This window comes from Glandiceps talaboti, chromosome 15 (genome assembly GCF_964340395.1).
Source record: "Glandiceps talaboti chromosome 15, keGlaTala1.1, whole genome shotgun sequence".
NCBI classification, from domain to species: Eukaryota; Metazoa; Hemichordata; class Enteropneusta; family Spengelidae; genus Glandiceps; species Glandiceps talaboti.
In genome coordinates, this window is record NC_135563.1 from 18,644,226 (window position 1) to 18,660,831 (window position 16,606).

At 33.7% G+C, this 16,606-nt stretch overlaps 1 protein-coding gene across 1 annotated transcript in view; it reads left to right on the forward strand.

The window, feature by feature from the left end:
• LOC144446556 (high-affinity choline transporter 1-like) overlaps positions 1-6,558 on the forward strand; it is a 32,561-nt gene extending 26,003 nt beyond the window's left edge. Inside the window, exons 3-8 of the mRNA XM_078136348.1 lie at positions 649-804; positions 1,223-1,371; positions 2,108-2,239; positions 2,455-2,608; positions 3,214-3,422; positions 3,885-6,558. Of these exons, the coding sequence (XP_077992474.1) occupies positions 649-804; positions 1,223-1,371; positions 2,108-2,239; positions 2,455-2,608; positions 3,214-3,422; positions 3,885-4,574 (1,490 nt within the window). The 3' untranslated portion in view covers positions 4,575-6,558. The remainder of the gene's footprint in view (positions 1-648; positions 805-1,222; positions 1,372-2,107; positions 2,240-2,454; positions 2,609-3,213; positions 3,423-3,884) is intronic.
• Positions 6,559-16,606: the final 10,048 nt, after the last annotated feature.

Sequence of the window (16,606 nt, forward strand, 5' to 3'; positions counted from 1 at the left end):
AGTGGTATAACAAGTCTGTGTCTGTGAATGTCTTCAAAACCAAGAAGTGGATTGCAAACTTAGGGGAGGGGGGGGGGGGTCATTTGTATGTTCCTTTGTATATCTTTTTGGAGGAACAGTCAAAGCAAAGTGGTCTGACTAGTGATATGCAAATTAGGTAAGCACTGTGCATGTCTCTTACTAGATTTAAATTCCATAGCTATAGATCTGATCATTGTGAAATTTGGTGGCGATATTTCTTGTGATGTGGAAGATGATTATGTGGTCAAGGCAAAATGATCGCATAGTCAATTGGAAAATTACGTCTTAAAATGTGATATTTGGTCACAAGGCTTAATGGCCCAGATCAGATTAGGATTAACATTTAGGTGAGAAGCAGTTGTCTGGTGGAGCTGTAGAAAAAGATAAACCTGAACAAAGTAATGATGTAATCCATATGACTCTAAAGGGGGACCGTGGGATTGAATCCCAGGCCTTTATACTCATACTTGATGTCAGCCTGGCCTTGTATTTGTAATTCAATCATTCATTTTTGTATCTGAATGTATAATTACATCATGAAAGGACGATCCAATTCTTGGTATAAAAATAATATGGACGAAAACTTGACGTCTATTCAAAAATGCATATTTTTTGTTTATGCTTCAGGTGGCATTTTGTTTGCCAAGCAGATGAGATCGCAGGGTTATGTGACTATGTTAGATCCCTTCCAGTTAAAGTACGGTGAACGTATGGGTGGTTTACTATTCATACCAGCCCTTCTAGGAGAAGTCTTCTGGTCTGCTGCTATTCTCTCTGCCTTAGGTAAGTATTCCAGAAACAAATATCTTCTCAAAAGTAAAAATGTCTTAAGCTTTTGTTGTTAATTTGTTTAAGAAAACTGTTCTTGCTGAAAAGTTCAATATTTATACAAATGTGTCTTTATGAAGAAAGAGTGACGTTACATTGTCTAAATTTGCACATTATTCTCAAAATTAACTTTCAAAGTTAAAACACAGATGTTAAAATTCATTTAAGCCTTTCTCATATCAATATGTTCAATGTTAATTGATGGATGAGATCCAAAAGTTACATAATGGTGAGTTTCTTTCATGTATAGCAAACCCTTAATTGCTAAGTAGGATAAAGTAATCATGGTATAGCGCCCCCAGAGTTAGTGTGATGTAATCATTTTGTTTTTATGACTCCCAGCTTATCTGTTATTTATCTCCATCTGTTACAGGTGCAACACTAAGTGTTATTTTGGACCTCGATATCAAAATATCAATTATAGCCTCAGCATGTATAGCTATGTTTTATACTGTAATGGGAGGTCTTTATTCAGTGGCATACACCGATGTTGTCCAACTTATTTGTATATTTATTGGTTTGGTAAGTTATTTGTCCACAACAAATACCCCTCACTCTTTTGTCATGATTATGATGAAACAGAGTTAGCCATTCATTCATTCATTCATTCATTCATTTCTTCATTATCAGAAATGTAACAGTGAACCAGGAAAAGGAGATAACTAATGAGTCCAACTGTTTAAAGCATTTGTCTAGTTATTGCCCTCATAACACAGACACATCATGGTGATATCTGTCGTATCATACCTTATTTGTAGGTCTACTTTTAAGTTTAGTGCAAGGACTAGTGAATCAGGAACACATAACAGCAGCAAGAGTTGATCCCACAAAGTATAGATTCATTGCTTTGAGTATTCCATCATCATTATTTAAAGTGATCACCATGCGAAAAAAAATTTACTTCAATATACTGGTTTGCATTATAGCGCCCCCAGAGTTAGTATTTGTGATTCTTTTGTTTATATCTACCCACTGAGTCTTGACATGGTAATTTCTCCAGCCATTCTCATTTTGCAAGGCGTCTGATCTATATGCTTTCATGTTGTTTGACAAGCCCTATCATGTAATAGCTGTTTTAATGAGTAAGGTTTACTATCTCATACTACATAGAAACATTTTAGAGCAAAGATAAAAAATGGATGGTTCAACAACTCAAAAGTTTTCAAAAACTACAAACAATCATTTTGTACTGCATTTGTTTATTCTGATATCTGTTTACGTTCCCCTGAATCCAAATGTCACCATTTTTCACTTCCAGTGGCTCTGTATTCCATTTGCCTTCCTGCATGAAGCAGTTGAACCTATATCTTTGACTGGAACCAAGGATGGTTGGGTGGGTTCATGGGACCCACTGTATGCTGGTGTCTGGATTGACTATGCACTGCTTCTGGTAAGTTTGTTATCTCTTCTGACTTCTTGCAACTAATCTTGTCATAACAATCCACTATCTGAGTAATAATCTCTTCTACTAAATAATATTAATTGTCTTTATTATTGGTCCAAATGAATTCAGAAATTTGTTGATGATATGGATGCCAATGAGCAGTTCCTTTGTGTTACTATACAAAAACAATACACTAACTTTATTTCAAATCTGTTTTGCAGACATTTGGTGGTATTCCCTGGCAGGTATACTTTCAACGTGTATTGTCATCATCCTCTGCATGGCGAGCCCAAGCACTGTCATTCATAGCAGCTGCAGGGTGCATTTTTATGGCTATACCAGCTGTTCTGATTGGTGCTATTGGAGCATCAACTCGTAAGTATTTGTCACTTCTACCAATCAGAATCAAAGACAGATATGATAGCAAAAAGTTGTGTTTTAAAGGCCAATGTTTGAATTCCATGGTCTTGGTGTAGTGTTATCATTTGCAGATAGAGAACGTGTCAGTCTCATCATAGAGATGAATACATTTATTACTGACATGTCATACTATAATGACAAGATAATTACTTATGGTAATTAGTGACCATATTGGACTTAATCAAATAAATTTTTAAAGGGTGTAACTTTATAGTTCTGATTGGTTACTTTTGTTTAAAGGGGCACAGTCTGTAACTTTATGGTCTTTGGTGGTTACTTTTGTTTAAAGGGACACAGTCTGTAACTTTATAGTCTTTGGTGGTTACTTTTGTTTAAAGGGGCACAGCCTTCATCAGATATTCAGATTTTATACTTGGGGGATTTAAAATTAAAATTCTCATGTGCACCTCTAGTAATGCATGTGAAGTGTGTGGAGCAGAAGTTATGGTGTTGATCAAGAAATTGAATGTTCATTATTTTTATGATGCACCTAATGTTTGTAATGTTGTAATGTTTTCAGGTACCGAAAATTACAGAGTATGTTTGTCTTTCTTTTACAGACTGGAATGAAACAACATATACAGGGAGTCCACATAACCATACTGAGTTGATTCTGCCATTAGTTCTACAGTACCTAACACCTACAGCTGTGTCATTCTTTGGTTTGGGTGCTGTGTCGGCTGCAGTCATGTCATCAGCTGACTCCTCCATACTTTCAGCAAGTTCAATGTTTGCACGCAATGTCTATAAATTAGTATTCAGACAGCAGGTAAGGTTTTGTTCTGACCTTTAACCTATCAATTACATTTAGTATGCAGTAAGACAAATTGTGTGACCTGTGACCTTCACCTTCTGAATTACAATTCTGCATCCAAGCAGACGGCATTTCTTGCTGTGACCATCAACCTATCTGAATAAAATAGAAAGGAAAGGGCCAATGCTATTCGGTAGTGGCATTGATGTTTCCAAAATTCTTCCCACATATGAGAGGAACTGTCCAGACTTCAGCTTTGTTGCATGTTTTACAAAAATGCTGATATTTTTAAGTTTTCAAATGATTTTGGTTGAAAAATAGCCATAGTGATAGAATATTTACCTAGTTCACACTGTACACAAAACATCATTTTGAATCACTCAATTTGACATTTATGAGCTGTTGTCAAAAAATATCTTTCTTTGTTTCGTGGTCACCTACCTGTTGAATATTGTATTATTTTTTTTTGTTTTCTAGGCTTCAGAGAGAGAAATCATTTGGGTCATGCGTATATCTATCTTTTTCATCACTGGATTTGCAGCATTCATGGCAATCGTCATAGAAACCATTTACGGATTATGGTATCTGTGTTCTGACTTGGTCTATGTCATTCTCTTTCCTCAACTCTTCTGTATTGTGTACTTCAGTGGATGTAACACCTACGGTTCATTGCTTGGATATATCGTTGGTCTTATACTACGGCTAGGTGGTGGAGAACCATTGTTGAGTTTAAAACCTTACATATTTTACCCATTATATGATGAAGCAGAAGGGCAGTTATTCCCATTCCGTACGTTTTCAATGTGTATGTCGTTCCTAACGATACTTATTGTTTCCTACTCACTGAAATGGCTATTTGAAAAAAATTACATCCCGAAACATTTCGATGTTTTCCAAGCAATTGTTAACGTACCGGAGAGACCTCGTGAAAAGTATCAAGACATAGAAGATGATATTGCCCTGCAAAAAGTCGTCAAACAAACAGATGGAGTTGGAATGACAGAAACCATTAATCCATTTTCAGCAGACTACGGTTCAGCAAGAAGTGAGATCACCGGATTGACACTACCGCCACCCAGTACAAGTAGTTCTAAAGAACCTCTGAAAGAGGATACTCCAAGTTCACCAGAAACGCCTGATGTTGCTGATGATGGAAGAATTAATTAAAATAACGATGAAATATTTTAGCACTTTGGGTACTTAATATGAGGGACAAAACAAACTCTTTCAAGAAAACATGGCATGTGGTCAGATATTTTTTGAGCAGGAGATTTTGATGAAAAAACCCAGGGTAACATGTCAAGGAATATTCTACAGGGCTATAACACATACATTCCACAACAGCTCTTAGTCTTAAGTTTGTAAAAAATTATGAAATAACCCCCTTACCCAAAGTTTGTCAGGTATTGCGTCAGATACTAAAACTTAATGTTTCTTGTTTTTTTATTAATCAACTTTATTGAATTCCAAAGTTACCTGTTATCAATAACAATTTAATAGTTGAAATGAAAAACACCAACAAAAGACATTATCATAGTGACGAGTGACAATGAATCACATGATGCCCTAGAACAGCAATGATTGGATGGTTAAGTCACTTGATGCCCCAGAACAGCAACCATTGGATGATTATGTCACATGATGCCCCAAAACAGCAATGATTGGATGATGATATCACATGATACCCCCCAAAAGGAGTTCAATGTGACTTATAACAAAGATGTAGTCTTGGAATATGTACAATTAAGGTCAAAGGTCATGAGAATAGTATCTGAATCTTTGAAAGACAAAAAACCCTAGATTAAGATGACAAAGTTTGAAATGCGGTGAAAGAAAAAAAGAAGGGAATTAATTAATCAGAAGGTTTTTGACGAGATGATAAGATAACATGAAAATGAAAGACAATGATTTAAAACAAATTTTCGGTGGAAGTGTTAATTTGTCAATTTTGTGCTGTATCTTCAAATCCATTGAAAAATGGGCGAATCAGCAGAAAGACACAACTCTGTCACAAAATATTTGAATTGGGATAAAAAATTGTCAAGATTATTCGATGATACTGCCAAAATAAATTCAGAGTTTGTGTTATGACTCTAACAATTGTGAACAATTGAGAACTACTTTTAATCCATTTTTATATTCAAGATGGCAAGGTCAGTTATTTTTGTGAAGGGTAGATTACAGTATGGACAGTATTAAGATTTAGTGGAGGGAGTGGGAAAGCTGAAATATATTAGTATTTGTGGGTTATAGATTTCAGACATTATTGTTAATAATATGTGTACATGTATCTAATGATGTTAAAATGAATATGATGTAAAAAATATGAGATTTTGTAATACAGTGAAAATATAATGAAATGATGATGACGACGACTATGACGACGACAATAATGGCACCGTTGGTGATTATGACGATAATGGTGAGAATAGAACTAATAATTATGTGACCGTAAACTGTATTGCACAAGATTTACAAAAGATAGAAGATTATGAAATAACCAAACAAATATATATTGTGACATTTGAGACATACAACATGTATTTGACACTGTTAGAAGTGTGTGTGTGTGTTAAAAGAGCTCAAGCAGTTATGTTAAGTAAACTCATTTAATTTAGATCTTTCTCTTTAAGTGAGAATTAGTATGAAGGGTAGGAATTCAATTGTCCTGACCTTGGTGCATATGTATTCATCATTTATTCCTCGTATTGTTACTATGGTAACAGTGAGGTGATAATGAAGTAAAATTAATACATTTGGAGGGGAACAGGAACAAAGCCTTTAAAGTAGTGTGACCTTTGGTGTCAAAGGTCATTAACCAGAATTCCACACAAACTTCATGATGACCTATGGTGTCAAAGGTCATCAGACTCCATGTTAATTTCATGGTGTCACAGATCATTAACCAGGATTCCACAGATTTCATGATGAGCTGTGGTGTCAAAGGTCATGACCCAGGAAAGTATTGGTGTGTAACTATGGTAATGAAAACATGTAATAGCTTTGCTGTGACTTAACTTTTAGTAGTAACAAACTGAAAATATAGCAATATTTAATGATATGAAAGGTTTTCAACTGATCGGTAAATCAAGAATAATACGATCCTTTTGAAAATTTTAATCTGATATTGTGATATATTTTCTTTTCATAGAAAACATAGTTTTATACATTCATGTAACCTGCTATGTGGAGAACCGATATACAGGATGAGCTCAGAATTTCATCAAAGTGTGTGGCCAATTTTTATGAAGTTATTGCTTTTATTTTAATTTCTGTTTTAATGACACAGCATTATTACATGTAGAGAGGATTGCCATTTCCAAAATGGATGCATTGTGTTCAGGTTTCATTCTCAAGCTGTGATGATGTCACTTCCTGTGTTGTCAAACTTTTGTCTTTATTCATTTTGTTCAACAATAGTTTGAATTTTTATCAAGAGACATTTTTCTGTTCTTACTTTTTTTCATTTTAAAAAATCTTTTGAATTGCACTCTTTCAATTTATTTTGTGTCTTAAGACATTAGTGATGATTTGTAAGACATTTTCTTCGAGATACAATTAAGATTAGTTTTAACCTTTCAACTATAAACACTGAGTTGATATGTAAATTTTGAATTGACCAAGATAACAGATTCCTAATGTTTTCAAGTCTGGTATTTCTGTATATGTGGAATCTGTCATAAACAATTACAAGTGGTATATGTAGGGACATAATATTTTGCTAACACAAGTTGTAGTCTGCTAATAATCCAAGCCTGTAAAAAGCTGGAAATATATTTAGGATATGAAGAATCCATGTTTTATTCTACTTTGGAACTATCTCATACTAAAATTCTGGTACATCCAATGTCTCAGTCTGTAAGATACACCATGACATGTCCTCACACGTCAGTCAACCCCCTCCCAGAGGAGGCCATTGACGACACAAAGGATCGTACAGTCTATCGATATCTAAACCTAGGAATAATCAAATTGTAGAGTTGAGAAAGAATTGGTTAAGATCTTTTTGTTGCTTACAGTCAACGTGTTTGAAAATTTTGCATTATTTGGCATTTTACAAACTTAAAAAGAAATTATTTTATTCTTATTAATGATACATTATACAAATACATAAATGCAAAATCAATACAACATATTGATAATCTTAACAATGATGCATCGCATGTACCCTATGTCCTTAATGCCATTCAGCACCCTTCTACCCCCCCCCCCCCCCCCCCCGTCTCGTCCAAGTCAGCTCTGACTTTGTTATGATTGTTGTAACCATGGAATTGTGAGAGAGACATCTTAAATGTACACTTTCTACTTTTGTTTGTCAGTTACAATTTGAAAAAAAAAACGTTTATTGGTAAAAAAATGAGAATTTTGCATATGCTTCTCAAACATGTGGTTGCATACTAATTATAGCTTTACCATATTTTAAAGTTGAAATAAAAATGTGCCAGTTTCACTACCTCAGACTAACCCCACAAATCTACACTAAAAACCAAGATATGTTTGTATTTATTCTGTAATATTTATACTATTTTGGGGTATAATTTATGATACTTTTTACACAGTTTATAGTTTAGACATCCCTCACCTTCAAGTTCAATTGTTTTTTGTAGTTTGTTGTGATCCAAATATGAAGTGACTAACAAAATACAAAATGTGTACAATAAGCTTGATAGTCTCCTTATTTGCATATATCTCCCACAGGGAAGACAAACATAGTGTTGTGAGATGTATGCAAATTTATGTAAATTAAGTCACAATTGTTTTTACAGAATTTTGTAGTGAATCAGAGCATAGCTTCCATTTTGTTATTCAAATTTATGTAAATTAGGACACAATGTTTACACAAATCCCCTTTTCAACAAATTAGAACACAGGTACTATTTTGTTATCATATTTATGCAAATTAGGGTACAATATTGTTTCTACATGATCCTTTTTTGAGAGAAGGTAGCCCACATTTTGTTTTTTATATTTTATGCATTTATGCAAATTGTCATACTGTATTTTTTTATTATATGAGTTATTTTGTAGTGAATCAAAATGTACATACTATTTTAATTTTAGGATTTCTACCATTTTATGTTAGCAATCTCTTATACTACATTATAGGGATTAGCAAAGTCTTAGTACTAACAATTTACTATATAAATTTGTAGATACAATGAAGCCACTTTTCACTGCAGCGTCATGAATCTCCCTTGCCCCTGTACTAAGATCCTGTAGATTGAGACGTACAAATATCAATATGCAATTTGTGTATGTAATTGTACAGGATATGTGACAAACAAAGAAGTGGTTCAAAGTACAGGGAAAATATCACAGTTAGGTATTTAGATATTGTCAAGATATAATACACCTCAGAAGACAAGTAACAAGACAAAATATGTTTTATTTCCAGCAGGTTTTGTTACTAGTGTATAAAGGTACATTTAGTGCCCCCCCCCCCCCCCTTTCTTGAAGCCATCATAAATTTGTAACTCATCTAAGTGTCGGTGAAACAGGTACCCCTGATTCACATGTTAGGTAAAGTTGGTCGAATACAACACAACACAAAAACCTGTTTGTTCAGACCTCTGTATGTAAAGAAGTTGCCTTAACTTAACAATTGCCCAGGTTTGATCTCAGAGTACACCCAAGTGCTAGCTTTAGGCAACATAACATGTGTCTAATGTACGTTTTTGACAAATTCAATGTCGAATGTTTGCCAATTTTAGAACTTGCCCAATTGAAGTACAGTGCATATTTGATATGTAGTTAACAGTCCCTTGCCCCTGTAACTACCATTGATGTCAGTAGATGTATCTTTGACACACTTTCAGACATTCTGGCACCATTATGTTTACAACAAATATGCATACTAATTAGCTAATTAACATAACAAATTACTTGTTCATATTAAATGTCATGGTTGTATTGCTAATGTTTCCAAGGCAAATTTGTCAGCTTTAATTACTTGTAATTGATATTTTAATCCTGTATGTTTTCCAACATGTAACATGCATATTAATGAAATAATTTACATAACATCCAATTATCATTCCAGGCAAGGCATATATTTTGCTTGATTAACATCATCCAGAAATCAATGCACCATTATTTGCTCATCGCATATTTTCTGTATCTGTGTAGTAAACTCAACTTGCATATTAATAAGCTCATTTACATACTATATCACAAATATGATGTCAAGCAGTTTGCTTTGCTTGCTTACCAGTTTCATCTTAACAAAGATGCCCTTCTAGTAAGGTTTCCAGCTACAGTAAGTAAAGCTTGCATATTAAAGAGATGATTTACATAAATTATCACTTCCATATTTGGCAATTTCTCCTCAAGTTGCCCAGTAATTCCAGTGAAAAAAGTGGTGCATTGTTGGAAGTAACTTTGGATGGTATTTACAAATATTTGTATTAAAAGATAAATGAACTGTTCAGATTTTAATCGTTAAGTGGTCACTTCATGTTTAATTTAGATAATTTCTTCTTAGACAGAGCTTGTCCCAATATTACTGCCACTTAGCATGTAGTCATTATTTGAAATGTAAACTTTTGAGAAATGTTCTCTTTTTTTCAGCTTGTGTCCTTACGTGTATATAAAAAGCAATAAATACAAGAATGGCTGTATAGACAGATGGAATATGTAGCAATAAATGTAGATATTGTAAACCCAAATGTTTTCCATTGACTATTTATTGTTTCCCCATTGTAACACCTATAAAAATGACTTCCATACAGAGAGGGTTTATGATGTAGACACGAGTCGGTTTTTAACAGAGTAAGAGAAATATTGAAATTTTCATTGAAACATTAATCTGAAAAGTCATCATTTTCAATATACATTCAAGGTTTCTTTCAAATCCAATTTTTAATAGTCTGATGATGATGTTGAATACATGCAAAACAATATTGCCTCAATGATAGACGTTTTGACTTTTGGCGATGTATACTGCCCTCTACAGTTGACCTATCATATAAATGCATAAATTAAAGTGTTGCGAGTTGGAGGTGTATTAATTTTTCAGAAATATTTATTTTAATTTTTCAAAAACCACTCTAAATGACGTGTTTGATATTATGAAACGTAAAAGAGATGATTTGGTTTGGCCGTGGACACGTTATTATCGATTACACACCAAAAAGTCGCATTTTTCAACTATTACGCAATAATGCGTTTTTGCAGTCCAAACGGCCCCAATTTCGCCTTTTTTGACCTTTGTGAAGAAATCGACTTTTGGCGATGAATACTGTCCTCTACAGTTGACCTATCATTACAAATGCATAAATTAAAGTGTTGCGAGTTGTAAGAAATCTTGAAGTCAAGTTTATAATGAAGGTCTGTCATTTTTTATAATTTTTCTATTAATTTTTTCAGAAATATTAATTTTAATTTTTCAAAAACCACTCTAAATGACGTGTTTGATATTATGAAACGTAAAAGAGATGATTTGGTTTGGCCGTGGACACGTTATTATCGATTACACACCAAAAAGTCGCATTTTTCAACTATTACGCAATAATGCGTTTTTGCAGTCCAAACGGCCCCAATTTCGCCTTTTTTGACCTTTGTGAAGAAATCGACTTTTGGCGATGAATACTGCCCTCTACAGTTGACCTATCATTACAAATGCATAAATTAAAGTGTTGCGAGTTGTAAGGAATCTTGAAGTCAAGTTTATAATGAAGGTATGTCATTTTTTATAATTTTTCTATTAATTTTTTCAGAAATATTAATTTTAATTTTTCAAAAACTACTCCAAATTACGTGTTTGATATTATGAAACGTAAAAGAGATGATTTGGTTTGGCCGTGGACACGTTATTATCGATTACACACCAAAAAGTCGCATTTTTCAACTATTACGCAATAATGCGTTTTTGCAGTCCAAACGGCCCCAATTTCGCCTTTTTTGACCTTTGTGAAGAAATCGACTTTTGGCGATGAATACTGCCCTCTACAGTTGACCTATCATTACAAATGCATAAATTAAAGTGTTGCGAGTTGTAAGAAATCTTGAAGTCAAGTTTATAATGAAGGTATGTCATTTTTTATAATTTTTCTATTAATTTTTTCAGAAATATTAATTTTAATTTTTCAAAAACCACTCTAAATGACGTGTTTGATATTATGAAACGTAAAAGAGATGATTTGGTTTGGCCGTGGACACGTTATTATCGATTACACACCAAAAAGTCGCATTTTTCAACTATTACGCAATAATGCGTTTTTGCAGTCCAAACGGCCCCAATTTCGCCTTTTTTGACCTTTGTGAAGAAATCGACTTTTGGCGATGAATACTGCCCTCTACAGTTGACCTATCATTACAAATGCATAAATTAAAGTGTTGCGAGTTGTAAGGAATCTTGAAGTCAAGTTTATAATGAAGGTATGTCATTTTTTTATAATTTTTCTATTAATTTTTTCAGAAATATTAATTTTAATTTTTCAAAAACTACTCCAAATGACGTGTTTGATATTATGAAACGTAAAAGAGATGATTTGGTTTGGCCGTGGACACGTTATTATCGATTACACACCAAAAAGTCGCATTTTTCAACTATTACGCAATAATGCGTTTTTGCAGTCCAAACGGCCCCAATTTCGCCTTTTTTGACCTTTGTGAAGAAATCGACTTTTGGCGATGAATACTGTCCTCTACAGTTGACCTATCATTACAAATGCATAAATTAAAGTGTTGCGAGTTGTAAGAAATCTTGAAGTCAAGTTTATATTGAAGGTATGTCATTTTTTATAATTTTTCTATTAATTTTTTCAGAAATATTAATTTTAATTTTTCAAAAACCACTCTAAATGACGTGTTTGATATTATGAAACGTAAAAGAGATGATTTGGTTTGGCCGTGGACACGTTATTATCGATTACACACCAAAAAGTCGCATTTTTCAACTATTACGCAATAATGCGTTTTTGCAGTCCAAACGGCCCCAATTTCGCCTTTTTTGACCTTTGTGAAGAAATCGACTTTTGGCGATGAATACTGCCCTCTACAGTTGACCTATCATGACAAATGCATAAATTAAAGTGTTGCGAGTTGTAAGGAATCTTGAAGTCAAGTTTATAATGAAGGTATGTCATTTTTTATAATTTTTCTATTAATTTTTTCAGAAATATTAATTTTAATTTTTCAAAAACTACTCCAAATTACGTGTTTGATATTATGAAACGTAAAAGAGATGATTTGGTTTGGCCGTGGACACGTTATTATCGATTACACACCAAAAAGTCGCATTTTTCAACTATTACGCAATAATGCGTTTTTGCAGTCCAAACGGCCCCAATTTCGCCTTTTTTGACCTTTGTGAAGAAATCGACTTTTGGCGATGAATACTGCCCTCTACAGTTGACCTATCATTACAAATGCATAAATTAAAGTGTTGCGAGTTGTAAGAAATCTTGAAGTCAAGTTTATAATGAAGGTATGTCATTTTTTATAATTTTTCTATTAATTTTTTCAGAAATATTAATTTTAATTTTTCAAAAACTACTCCAAATTACGTGTTTGATATTATGAAACGTAAAAGAGATGATTTGGTTTGGCCGTGGACACGTTATTATCGATTACACACCAAAAAGTCGCATTTTTCAACTATTACGCAATAATGCGTTTTTGCAGTCCAAACGGCCCCAATTTCGCCTTTTTTGACCTTTGTGAAGAAATCGACTTTTGGCGATGAATACTGCCCTCTACAGTTGACCTATCATTACAAATGCATAAATTAAAGTGTTGCGAGTTGTAAGGAATCTTAAAGTCAAGTTTATAATGAAGGTATGTCATTTTTTATAATTTTTCTATTAATTTTTTCAGAAATATTAATTTTAATTTTTCAAAAACTACTCCAAATGACGTGTTTGATATTATGAAACGTAAAAGAGATGATTTGGTTTGGCCGTGGACACGTTATTATCGATTACACACCAAAAAGTCGCATTTTTCAACTATTACGCAATAATGCGTTTTTGCAGTCCAAACGGCCCCAATTTCGCCTTTTTTGACCTTTGTCGACTTTTGGCGATGAATACTGTCCTCTACAGTTGACCTATCATTACAAATGCATAAATTAAAGTGTTGCGAGTTGTAAGAAATCTTGAAGTTACATGTAAGTTTATAACGAAAGTATGACATTTTTCATAATTTTTGTATTCATTTTTTCAGAAATATTTATTTTAATTTTTCAAAAACCACTCTAAATGACATGTTTGATATTATGAAACGTAAAAGAGATGGGGTTGATTCTGAGATACTGAGTATTGATTGATTCATTGATTCATTGACTTACTTACTGACTGACTGACTGACTGACTGACTGACTGACTGACTGACTGACTGACTGACTGGTTGGTCGGTTGGTTGGTCGGTCGGTTGGTTGATTGCTTGATTGCTTGATTTCTTAGGCTGCGGTAACGTTTACTTCTGAGCTAATATTGAAAAAATTGGAATTTCCGAATATTGCAATAATTTTTTCATATATTTATCCTAAATTATCTATAAGTTACTCAAAAATTCATGTTCTCTATTATAAGTCTTCTAAAATATGATTTGCCTCAGCCATGGACACGTTTTATTACTGCCAACAACAAAAAGTGACATCTTTCAACTATAATTATGTAATAAGTCGTTTTGAGACCGCAAACCGTCGCAATTTCGCGGTTTTTTTTTTACCTTTGTGAAGAAATTGAGTTTGAGGAGGTATACTGCCATCTACAGTTGACCTTATATTTATCCTCGTCTTTCTTAGACTGCAGTAACGTTCACTTCTGAGCTAATAATGAAAATATTGGATTTTCCGAAGATTTCATTGATTTTTTCAATATTTTACCTTAAATTATCTATAATCTACTCAAAAATTCATGTTCTCTATTATAAGTCGTCTAAAATATGGTCTGTGTCAGCCATGATCAAGTTTTATTACTGCCAACATACAAAAAGTGACTTTTTTCAACTATTACGTAATAAGTCGTTTTGAGACCGCAAACAGTCGCAATTTCGCGTTTTTTGACCTCTGTGAAGAAATTGAGATAAGATACTCGTCGCTCCCAATACATTCGTGAGAGTTTGATTAGGTGTACTTGAAGACGACTTACACGTATAGACTGTATTTTTATAGTCTAAAAAAGACCTGGTTTCTCTCTGGAATAAAATTTTTAAAAAAGTGACAACAGATGAAGCTAAGGAATAAAGGTGCGCGCGAAAATAGAAGTAAAGTGTCACCATTTTATTTACCTTTTTTGCATGCAAACAAGTGCGGAGGGGTGGGGGGGAGGGTTATTGGAAACACACTATTTTTTTATTTGGCTTCATAAAATGAAGACATTTTCTTTTGAATCCATAAGCTAATTATGACGGGATATATGTTTTCTAGGGATGTTTTTAACCACTGGTTTATAGTTTATATTAATTGAGAATGGAGAACTACACTACGTAATTGTAGCATATTTTGAACTGTTTCTAGAAAATGCTCAACTGATAGAACATTTGAGGTTCACCTTGTCCATCTTTCCATTTATGTAACAAAATAAAAAAATTAAAAAGTGGAGCTATTTCGACCACTAGATCGTTTTTTTTTGTAAAACACTATACAGGTATAATATAAGAGTAGTACAGCACAGACGAACGTGAAGTAATGTACTTTTAACATTTCTATATGGACAGTTCCCAAAATTACGGATAAGAGAATTTGTTTTCGCTTAAAACAATCTTATTTGACGGATTCTAGATTAGTACATAGTTTCGTAAACTGGTTCATATTCTGTACACTATAGAACAATGTAGTTAACGATCGTTGTATGAAATCTGACTCGTGTGGGAAAACAACTTAAAGCAACATTGCCAAGCCCATCGTGGTACCATGTTTTGATGTGGTTGATACCTGTTGTATCTCGGTAAACGTACACTGGCTATCGATCAAACATTGTGACAACTAACCTAAACATAGGACAGCCGGAGTCGTGTAAGAAACTGACACGAAAGTTAGACATTGGACAGAAGTAGTGGTACGGTGAGGTACGTGTTTCTTGCAAGTCCGTCATGCGGTGACTTTTACAAAGAGAGTGCCGCAAATGACTTTACGAAGGACCATTTGTATTCTGTCTGTGTAGATAAACAAAGTAAATATCTTGCAGTTAAGTATTGTTTATCGAGTAGCATAAAACTGGTGGTATTGTCTTGAGTACCCAGTTGATATGTGCCCTATTTTATTTTCTCTTTTACAGCTATACTGAACTGTCAATGCACTTCCAAATGAGACCACATGATCAGCACTCAGAATGGAGGCAGGGAAGTGAAAACTGTACCGGTAAGAGAGAAAACTCACTGTTTCGCTACAAATAATGTAATTTACCCAAGTTGTAAGGCGAATAATGTTCATTATACTCGTATGAACATCGAAAACTCGTAAAAAGGTCACATCTGAATGACGAGTATTTACGGTGCACTAATGTCTTAGGATTGAATATATTTATTGGACAAGTGGGATTAGTTTGTCACTGTGACTCGAGAGCTTTTTTGTTAGAACTGAATGTGGAGCAGAAGTGTAGCTGATCACATCATACCAACTAAACCATTCATAAAAAAGAATTATTAATATTGTTATTTGTTTGGGGAAATCTTTACAGGTAATGGGTATGCAAAATTCAATAGCAATATAATAGTGCATTGTTACAATCGAGTGCAACTTGGATAACTGGCTGACAAGCGTACCGTTCTATTACAAATAAGTGATTTTATCGTGTTATAACTTACTGGTATAAAGCTACGTGGCTAGGTTACTAAAAAACTAGAAAACTAAATTTGTCCTGTTACGAGTGTAGTCAATTCTAGAGTGAAATAATAAGAGCGGCAAACGTTGGTAGGGTGCTTGAAGAAACAACACACGGGAATTGCTATAAAAACAAAGTTACAAATTAAAATACCGTTGGGGGCGCTATCGTTACTTCTATTTCGATATCCCGATACCTGTGTAAACACCCAAAAGGGATTATCATCAAATATCACCCAATAGCATCATTCTGACATATCTGGGTGTACTTGGACACAATTTAAATATCAGCAAGAATAGTATGTTGGAATTAATTTCAAAGATGATTTGTATGACGTACGAGTATGAATAGTAAACTGAGGAAATTTGAGTGTCTCAATACTGAAAGTATTGCAGTTGCCATTTCTAAAAAAAAAGCCAGGTACATAAATGC